Below are 10807 nucleotides of genomic sequence, written 5' to 3'. Positions count from 1 at the left end.
GAAACCTGAGGATTGACTCACTGTTCCATTGACTCTATTGTCTTGTTCTCCCTCAGGACTGTTAGATGTTTTTTCTCTCTCTCTCTGGATTAGATGATATTCGACCCGCTTTGGTAACAGGGATCAAACCAGCAGCTCTGGACGCTTTATTGGTCCTGCGGTTGGAGTGTGCACACACACAAAGGGTGGAGTCGGAGCTGCTTTTTTTTTTTTTTTTTTTTTTTTTTTCCACCCGCAGGGATCAAATCAGAACTTGAAGAGCCTCAGGAGGAAATCGAAGTTGCGCTGAGGCCCCCGGAAGCGCGGCAGCTTCCCAGCCTGCGCCGAGATGCGTTTGAGAGCCCCGGTCTGCGGGGCTGCCGGGTCAAATCCCTTTTAAGATTGACCGTGCGGTGAGTGAGTGCGGCCATGCGGCGCACCGCGCTGGCGCTTCCACGCGTCCAGCCCTCTCCGCGGGCGGCGCGTAAAAGCGAGTGGCTCCGCAGCGCCCTGGCCCATCACCACTGCCCCGATCCGGCAGCCGAGAACGAGATCGTCGTCCTCGCCACCGGAATCGACCAGTACCTGCAGGAGGTCTTCCACCACCTGGCCCATCCCAGCCGGGACGACACGGTGTCCGGGGAGGACTTCGCCGCTCTCTGCGCCGTGCTGGGACTTCCCGGAGCTCAGAGGACGCCGGAAGCGGAGGATGGACGCGGCGGTGGCGGAGCGGAGCAGCAGGAGCAGCGCGCGGAGTTCGCGGATGTTTGTTCAGGTTTACCGGAGCGGCTTTCGTTTAGAGACTTTCACTCGCGGCTCTGCGGGTGTTTCCGAGTGCGCACTGCGCCCGGAGTCAGCGGGGGTCGCGCCTGGCGTCTGCCGGTTTCCGAGGACACGGAGCTGGTGGAGAGGCAGATCCGGCTCCGGTGGCCCCGGGTCCGGCGGAGGAAGTGTGTCAGCTTTGACCTGGGCCGAGATCAGACCGGAACCAGGAGCAGAACCGTGAGAAGCGGAGCCGAGGAGGAACTCCGTGAGCAAGGTACGCTCACTGCAGGAGACCTGTTGGATTTTTAAACAGATGATCCTTCCAGGGCTCATGGCAAAATAATAACTTTTGTACTTAATAATAATAATAATAATAATAATAATAATAATAATAATAATAATAATAATAATAATAATAAACATATTAAATGTTATGACGTTTATTTGAATTGTATGTGGCCAGCACATGATTTTAAACATTTGTTTCAAATAATCTAAAAACAACAACAACAACAACAACAAAATACATAAAATAAATAAATACTAAATCGGAAAAGTGTGGCAGGATTCATATAGAACTACTCGTGCTCCTGGGAGACTATTTATTGAATGTCTCTGTTCTACAGTGAGTTTGTTTACCCAGAATTGTTATTATTTACAACTCAGATCCAGCTCAGGTTGCTTGGATGGAGAACTTCTGGGATCTTCAATGCTCAAATCCTCCAGTTGAATTTAGGTGTGGACTTTGACTGGGCCGTTCTAACACTTCTATATTCTTTAATGTGAATAGAAGTGTGCCGTATAACATATTGGTCATGACGGCCGTCGAGTTTTTGAGTAAACAAATGTTTGAAGTTGACAGGAAATTTGAAAATATCACTTGATAATTATGTATTATCAAGTTATTGAAAGATTGGAAGATTAATACCTGAACACCAACTATAAAGCCTTTAAAAAAATGCAAACATTTTAAAAAGACTTAAACAAATAAGCACAAGTAAAGCCTGGTGGCCCGCCAGGCTTTTAATACACTGGGGAAAACGCTGGTGTCGTATATTCTCATGTATGTAGCTTCTTTTATTCTCGCAAGACTTCCCTTTCAAGCAGAAGTTAGATTTGCATGCAGACATTGTCACTAGGTTCTGCCTCAAGGTGACAGAACATGTTACTAGCTACTAATATACCTTTGCTTGCTAGATAGCTCGATTTATTGCATGTGTCATGGATAAGTGCAAATTCATCGTCAGTTGGCCGGTTAACGTTTGCTTTCGCTACTGCCTCACTTTTGTTGTGAACCCTTACAAGGCTAGGTGGATTCTGTGCAAAACCCCCAAACTTTTAGGGGAGAGCCGCAAACAAACCTTCAAAAATGTCACTTTTTGCTGTGATTGACTGGAATACAGCAGGATCCCCCAACAAACTGTTGTATTTGTAGTTTTCTCTGTCTTAAATTTCATCTTAAATAAGTTCAGTCTGTTCATCGTTTAGAAGTTTGACTTGCAGAATTGAAGGCTAAAGAAGGTATCATTTTATGTGTAATGAAACTTTAATTGAGTTTTTTTATTTGAATTGCTGAATAATTCAACTTCCCTGTGACGTTACAGTTTAGTCTTATGTCAGTTGCAGGTATTTTGTAAATGCTCGGCGAAAAGCACCAGGGGATAACTTCAGTCAGTAATGAAGTGTTCAGTTTTCCTTATTTTTTAAAATGTATGAATTGCTTTTATTGGACAAGTCATGGTGGTATCTCCATTTTTTATTTTATTTTCTTAAGTGAAATTTCTTCACGCTGACTTATAGTGAACTTGAACTCTTAACGCAGCGTCTTCTTCAGACGAGGTCGGCGCTCTCAGGGAGCTGGTTGAGGACCTGCGCTCTGCTCTGCAGGGGAGCGACGCTCGCTGTCTGGCCTTGGAGGTTGCCCTCAGACGGGAGAGGAGCCGGACCCTCGCCGGCCCCTGCAGCCAAGGGGCCACCCTTTCTGTTCCCACACCCTGCGGCGAGCTCAAGCAGGTGAAACCGGGACAAACCCACAGGCCTAAAAGCCAGCCTGACGGGACGAGGAAGGGACAGAGGAGATGGGACATCAGAGACCCCCTGCTGAGGGAACTGAAACTGATTCGGTCGTCACGTGACGGGCAGTTAGAGGAGGCCATCAAATTCAATGAGCGTTTGGAGGAAGAGCTGCAGTGGGCGTACCAGGAAGTTCGCAAGCTGCAGGGGGCCGAGTCGTCCCTGAGGAGGGAGAACAGCCAGATCAGGTGCTCTAAATATTCAGAAATGTAAGAAAGAAAAAAAAAAGTGAATTTATTGGAAATTTGTGATGATCTGTGATGCTGACAGGAGGCGGGCGGAGGAAGCAAGAGAGGCTCTCAACGTGGGGCTGCAGAAGGTCCGGCTGATCCAGGAACAGGCCCGGTTGGTGCCGCAGCTCCAGTCCAAGATCACCCAGCTGGAGACGGAGCTGCTGCGGTACAGGTACGGCGCCGGGTTCGGCCGGGTGAGCAGGAGAGTTCTGTGTCTGGGCGTGTTTCAAGATCCAGTTACACTTCATTTGCCTCTGCCCGTTTCTGACTTCTACAAGTCCTCACTCCTTGAAAGCAGTCAGGTTGCCTCAGAGGCTGCAGTAGGCCAGTGGTGGCGGCGACAGGGCAGCCCAACATAAAAACACAGTTTTTACGTTAAAAGATACAAAAATTCAGAGGTGCACTAGCAGGCATCAAAGGCCAACGGTGCACACCGCCTCGCTCCCAGTTCACTGCTTCAAATATAGCTAAATCTGTTTTTAATGTCACTGTTACTGGTGTAAAAAAAACCAAAAAACAAACATATTTAAAGTAAATATGATTCTTAGCCTGGTGTGGATGGGGGTGAGAGGGAGGAAGTAAAGCCTGGTGGGCTGCCAGGCTTATAATATACTGACAGAAACCCTGCTAGACTTGATCGTTGTCCGTCATTTTCTCTCAATCAGTTTATAATGTTTTTTTTTACCCGTCGGTTTTCAAAATGATATTAATGGCACACAGTATATTCAATTTTATTTCATTTTCGTTCGGCTCAACAAGCTGAACAGAGAATCCACACCGTGCCTTTACACACCAAGCAGATGAATGGAAGTAACTTTTTCTCCGCAGTGACACTGATTGTGTTTTGAGTGACTTCATGTAAACAGTGAAACGAACCGACTTCACTCAAATTATGAATGATTCGTCTGCTGTGGCCCGACAGTCTCACACCTTCCTCCTGGTCCTAATGGACCTGATTTTGCAAACCCGCTTGTGTGTAATCAAATATTTCAGGTGTTTTGTTGTTGATCTGGAAGATAAAATCTCTCTGGCTCTGCTGCCACACTGGAGACTTCAGCCAAAAGTTTTGAAATCAGGGAACATTTCTCCAAGTGAAGTGATTGGAAGTGAGCAAGACTCTCTGAAACATCGATGCGTTATGTCAAAACATTTCTGCCCTTGGCCACTAAATGGTAGTTGTCGTTGTTTCTGTCTCCGGCAGAATCGGCTGCACCTGCCTCTCTGAGAGCCAGTCGAGTCAACCTGAGGACCCGAGTGGTGAGACAGCTGGAGCGCTGCGGACAGCTGCGGACACGGCACGCCTGAAGGTTTTACTCCAGCTCATTCTCCCCCAGATGCAGAGGGTCTGCAGCGGGCGGTGGAAGGGAGAGCCGCCTCTGACGAAGAGGAAGACGACGGGAGTCTGGAGGAGACGGGAAACTGTTGCTCCTCAAAGGAGAAGAGCGTCGCCTCACGCAGTCCCGGCTGCGGCGAAGGGTCTGTCACCGTCCTGCTCTGTTGTTCATAGCCGAATGTTTGTGTAGAGAGGGATCCGATGCCACCTGTGATCTTCCAGATGTCAGAACAACACAGTCCATCGTCCTCTCTCTCCGAGTCGCTTGGAGCTCCTAAAGCGCCCCGGCTCTACTTCACACGGCATAGACTGCTGCAGCGGGACAAGGCCACACCAAGGGGAGAAAAACGGATGCGGAGGCTTTGGAAAGGTAAAGGTGAGTGGTTATTACCTAAAGTCAGCTAAAAACCAAACCTAGGCAAAAGTATTGATCACAATAATCCTAAATATGGTTGACTGTCCTTTTTTCTTCTCCATTGCAAAGTACCCAGCCCTCTGTTAGCTGTAGCATCTTAACCAGTAAAACATTCAAACATAATTGTATGTATTAAGGGCAGTCACAGTATGCCAGATCTATTACTGGTATTCTGAATTTGCATGCATGACCTTCAAGGTCATGCAATTGTGATCAGAACCTGATTAGAATCAGCGTTATCAGGGCTATTTGTCCTAAATAGCTCTGATAACGACGTCATTAAGCATGACAATGACTATAAAACGGGACATTAATAGGGATGGAGGGAATAAGTATTTGAAGTTCAACATCATTTACAACTTTAACTGTGACCAACAGGACAGGACACAGAGCGGTGTGTGTGCGTGTGGGGGGGTGCGTGCGTGTGTGTCTCCAAAGAGGCCTGAGGACGAGGCTGAGAGGACACGTCTGTCTCTGCTGGAGGACAAACTCACAGATTCACTCACCCTGCTGCTACAGCTGCGCAACACGGTGCTCACACACGCACAAACAAACCCACTATCCCACAGGGAGGGACAGAGATGCTCTTCATACAGCTTCACAGCGCCATCTAGTGTTTGACCTGCCAGTTCACTTCCTGTTGCTTTCCATGTGGGTCGTTTCAGGCCTTCCAGATATACAGTAGTGGCTCTTTTAAATGACGTCAGCTGGTTGTATTGTGCGTTTGTACATAAGGAACAGCGTATAGAGGTGAGAGAATGACTAATGTTTAAACTTTGTGCATGTAAGTGCGGCAAGCTCTCACTAGTCTAATCCCTTAAAGCTCTTTTGTACGCAACACATTTCTTCTAAAAAAAAAAAGGAGGTCTTGAGTCCGATGGTTATCTCTAAGTCTTTACTGGACTTAATAAAAGGAAATAAAAATAACAAACAGATTCAAAACAAATCGGAAGTGACGGTCAAAAGACTGTGTTACTCTCAAGGTGCCAGACTTCTACAGTGAGCAAGTGCTTTCATCTTTCATAAACAAATTAGTCAATAACCAATCAGAAGGCACCACGTAATAAGCTTAAACATGATATAATTACAGATGCTTATCTTTTTCAAATGGCAACAAATGAAACTCAAAACACAAAATAACATTTTGTGTGAAGTTCCAAAAATGTATACATGGCTCCTACAGTGCCTGAAGTGCAAGACATAAAGGTTAAGGGTCACCTGAACATCGTTGCGCCAGCCACATGCCAGGCCGCTGCACAGTGCAATCCCCGCCTCAAATGACCGCCACCAAATGCCATCCAGCGCCTTTGCGCCGCTCTCTGGAACGCCAGACTGACACTGCAAGAGTTTGAAATTGTGGGCCGATTTTCAAAACCTGAGAGACGAGGCGAACGATGACAAAAATCTTAAGTATGACAGGTTTTTGTCGTGTGTGTGGTGTCGAGCCACATGGCAGGAGCAAATTCACTCACCAACATTCAGTCTTAGAAAACCTCTAAGAACGCGAGTTCAGAGTGAACAGAAATGGCCAACGAAGAAGAAGCAATGGCGATAGTTTGTGGACTGTACTTAAGAGAAAAAACAACACAAAGATGTCTCTGATGTCCGCTGGACTTTCTGGTGCGCCGTGACAGTTGTTTTTGGCCGTCTTCAGTTTGTGTCTGTGTTCCCATCAACTCGCTTTCTGATTGGCTACTTGTCACATGCAACAGGCAGCATTGTCATTTGTCCTCGGGGAACACGACACACAGTGCGATATCAGGCCAAGACAAGCCAATGTGACGAACGCCCCAGATTTGAGATTGGAGCGGTTCCGACATCCTTCCGAGTGGACGGGATCGCTCTCAACACACCACACACACACACGAGAGGATAATGAGATTATCCACTTGTCCCTTCTCGACACATGGAAGGGAAAACCGGGAGCTCAGTGCATCACTCTTATCAGTCCATTCAGATTACTGATTACAATTTGTCAGCCTCTTCTGTCTGTTCTTTGATCCTCATCACTGAGTCAGACTCTCTGGATTTTCCCTTAGAATGTGTCACGCACGGTCCTGGAGAAAATGGTGGTGGATAGTCTTGGTATCCGCAGCAAAGCTGAAGCTGGTATGTCTGCTCTGCACTCAGTTCTTTTCCAGTTCTAGTGTTGCTCATTTGCTAAACCTTTTTGCTGACCTGTGCAGGTCAACCCCAGGCCCTGCAGGCCGCTGGCGCTGACAGCCTCAGCATCCACTTGACCCCCAGCGACCTTCCCAAAGGAAAAGGGGAGGAGGACGAGGGAGGAGGGCAGAATGGAGAGAAACATTTGCATCCACCTGCAGGGCGTCAAACGAACAATATTAACTCTCTGCTCAACTCCGGTTAAGAAGCTAACCTCTGTCATTCCTGTTTTACTGCATATAATACTGACATGTTTTACACTGTTAACCTTAAATATGCCCACTTAATCCAAATGGCTATTTTACATGTATCTAATTATATAAAAATAATATTTACATTGAGCACTTGTGTAGAAATAAAGAGTTCTAATTATGTACATGTATGCATTTTGGTTTTCTGACCTTCCTTGTAACCTACCTCAGTCCTTTAAGGTCTGCTCAGTCAATAAAGCAGATCTACTTATGTCATTGTGTCGATGCGCTTCTTGTGGAAACCAAGCGTAGTCAACATGTCAACTAGCTAAGAAACATTTGACATTTTCAAAACATTAGCTGAAAGTAGAAAAGTAAAATGAGCTGATGACATGGTGGCCTCCAAAAGACAGTGAGCAAGACTGTAGGATGAGAGCGAGTCTCAGTTATGAGGACCGAGCCTCCAACCAACCGGCAGACGGACTCTGTAACAACTAGTTCTGTTGTTATGACCAGATTTGTTACCAGGATGAACGGGTCTCCTGAATGTCTCCAACAACCGACTTCTTGAGGTGTAAATGGGGGAAAAAACCCAAACAGGATAAATGGATAGTTATTTACAGTCACACAGGAAACATTGAATTCTTTTTGGGATACACTACTTGCAAAAGTTAAGGATACGTGACATTTGGATGAAATTTAACCAATAAAAGGACATTTTAGGTGGATTTATTTAGGTCACATATACGACCATCAGCATTACACAGTGACATCAACTAGCAGGCTTTTAAAACCCTGAGTGATTTACAGGATGGACCCTGGAAAGTAATCAGAAAACAAGAAACAAGTCTTAATTACATAAACCCAAGCAACAAAAACAATAAATGGTACCAAAGAACATTTACATAGATACCGATCATTAGAGCTAAAACAAATCTAAGGTGAGTCAAAAGAATAAATCAAAGTTAACTCTTCAAAGCGGTGTGCTCTAACAGCTTTTAAGCAGCACGTGTCTCCCTCCTGCTGCCCCGCCCTGCTGACGAGACAAACCAGACATGAGCGCTTGTTCCAATAAACAGTTGAATTGTTATATTCATAAGTTAACCCAACAAAAATGTAAGGGAGCACAAATTGCCATTTTGAACGACATTATCTTTGATCAGAAACTGCATTTCAAGAATGTCTTTTTAAATGTCTAAACACAACTACAATGTAGAACTGAAACGACAAAACACATGGTCCGTAAATCAATCACACATAACATGACATCGATAATCCCATCTCATGAGTTTGATAAAAATCCCTGGCTTTCATCACGAAGTACAATGGAGCAAATACAGAGTGTGCCGTCTGCTCCAACCAGAATAATTATGATGTCGGCACAGTGATGCTGACCAAATGTCATTTGGTCAGATCCGGACCTGACAAAAGAACAACACAAACAAAGCAACTGTATGAAATAATATAGTCATTTATTTATTTCCAGCAAATTACAATGTCCTGCAGAGAGAAAGCCTTCCTCCTGCCTCACAGAAGGGGGGCTTTTTAGAAGACAAACATGTAAAAGACGTCAGACATTACAAGACTGCATTTGTCTACATCAGTATTCCCTACAGGTAGAATAGAGTGGACATTACGGTAATGTGGACATTACGGTTCAACAGCTCGATCTGGCTGCGGATGCTGGCGGCCTGTCAGTGGGATTCCCTATTAGGGCTCAATAGTTTAAAGCACTTGGTTATACAAAGCAGAAGCTGGGTGGTGAGTGTTATTAGATTGCTTTTGGAACAATGTCTACTTTCTATCTTGGAAGCTCACTTCTAGTGTTTCCCAGATGTCTGCTGTGCCACACGAACAAAAAGCGATGGTCACACCTCTGCTATCCGTGGCCGCAGTCATTTTCACACTCACACATTGCAGTAATCACACTGTACATCATTTATTTATCCAATCTAATTAAACAAACACTACTCTGTGGCTTACGTAACTCCTGATTGGTTACTCTAAAAGTTGAGCTTGGCTCTGACAGATTAAGACCGTCTCATTTCATCGACGGGTGTGTTCCTCATTTCAGGAGGGACATTTCTGTGTGTAATCTGTTCATGTGAAGACTCCTATTAGGCACTGTGATAGTCATTAAGCTCACTGCTGTCATATTACAATGAGAACCAAAATGCTGGCCAATGGCCATTTGCAGATAGGAAATCTGACAACACTGATGACAAATGGACTCAGCCAAAAGAAAATGACAAAATAAACAACCTTACATATAGAATAAATATAGTATGTACAATTTGCTTTGTGTGCTTCTAAAAAATAAATAGATGTAGCATTTCTTGCCTTTTTGTAGAAGTATACACAACTTTTCGTTGAAGAAGAGAAAAAATGCTGGCATTGGTTTGATAAAGAGTGTCAAGGATACAAACGGATAGAGATAGATGGAAGGATGAAAAGCCAAAGGCAAAGTGGCAGCTATGTCTCTGGGTGGGCAATTTGAATACGGAGAGCAAGTTCTTTTTGTAAGTTAAGCCTTGCAGTGCCATCTGGTGGTGGATTTGCTAACTACGGTACATTGATGCATTCGGATGGCACAGAAAAGGTTGCTCTTTGTTTAAAGTGGTTGTATGCTCGATTTCATTTAAGAACACAAAACAATCATCTCTGAGAGATAAAAAGATTAGGACAAAGAAATGGAATATAAAAAATAAAAAAAACCAAGCTCAAAACACCTGACATTAAAAAAAAAAAAATAAAATCTTTAAGACCACAAAGCAAAGGATTTTTAACAATTAAAATCAATTTTTGCACATTCGCACTATGTGCTCTGCTTGTGCTTTTTGCTGGCCCCGTTAAGAAAAACAACAACAAACAATTAAAAGTAAAACATCACATGACGCTTTCTCCTCCGCCATAATTTCTACTTGGAAGCCTGTCCAAATAGATAACAACCACAGGCCATTAAAGACAGGAAGAGCTGATCTGATGACAGGCCGTTTGTGTAGGGTGGGAAGAAGAATATATATATATATATATATATATATATATATATATATATATATATATGCTAAAGTGGAACAGCAAAACACTAGTGAAGATTCTTGTCCTTAAATAAACTTCATCCAAGAGTTTAGATTCATCCCATACCATAAAGATGAATGTTAGAAGATCCTATTTACGTTTTACACGAGAAAAAAAAAAAAAAAACACAACAAAAAATGGCACTGTTCATAGAATAGGACAACAAAAAAACCAAACTTTTATTTATTTAACTGTATCACTGAGTTAAATAAATAAAATGTTACTTCACTATCACTGGTTTCTTGTTATAAGTTCTTTGCATAAATAATCAGTATCTTTTATGCGTCAAGGTTTATTATATTCTCTCAAAAACGGTTTATTTTTGACAACATGGGTTGTTGCTGATGCTAACGACTTAGCATTGTCAAAAAAAAGTCCCCCAGTTTGGAGTTCTGAGTTACTACATTTTTTAACGTCCCCTTGTGTTAGCATGTTGTGTAGTGTGACATCACCTTAGTAGAAACAATATTGAAAGAGGTAAAAGTTTTCTAAAAAAGTAAAACACCCAGCTGCTATCTCATTTACTTCTAGCTAGCAGTTGCTAAGAATACAATGAGTCCCATGAGTTACTTTAAAG

At 43.8% G+C, this 10807-nt stretch overlaps 1 protein-coding gene across 9 annotated transcripts; it reads left to right on the top strand.

The window, feature by feature from the left end:
• The first annotated feature begins 274 nt into the window (after positions 1 to 274).
• On the top strand, positions 275 to 7423 carry LOC116710733 (EF-hand and coiled-coil domain-containing protein 1). 9 transcript variants are annotated; one of them, XM_032549922.1, is made up of 9 exons: positions 276 to 1018; positions 2579 to 3005; positions 3088 to 3222; positions 4249 to 4307; positions 4385 to 4526; positions 4606 to 4759; positions 5177 to 5329; positions 6838 to 6907; positions 6985 to 7423. In XM_032549922.1, exons 1-9 carry the CDS (start codon positions 409 to 411, stop codon positions 7164 to 7166), a joined length of 1932 nt encoding a protein of 643 aa, XP_032405813.1. In that variant the 5' UTR covers positions 276 to 408; the 3' UTR covers positions 7167 to 7423. The 9 variants fall into 9 exon arrangements, with proteins under 9 accessions (XP_032405816.1, XP_032405817.1, XP_032405819.1 ...); XM_032549923.1 differs by having other exon boundaries at positions 277 to 1018; positions 4252 to 4307; XM_032549921.1 differs by having other exon boundaries at positions 278 to 1018; positions 2567 to 3005; positions 4606 to 4753.
• The last annotated feature ends 3384 nt before the right edge of the window (positions 7424 to 10807 follow it).

Source organism: Xiphophorus hellerii, chromosome 20, assembly GCF_003331165.1.
Source record: "Xiphophorus hellerii strain 12219 chromosome 20, Xiphophorus_hellerii-4.1, whole genome shotgun sequence".
Lineage (NCBI taxonomy): Eukaryota > Metazoa > Chordata > Actinopteri > Cyprinodontiformes > Poeciliidae > Xiphophorus > Xiphophorus hellerii.
The sequence above is the reverse complement of the archived record's forward strand: the minus strand, read 5'-3'. Positions and strand labels throughout refer to the sequence as shown.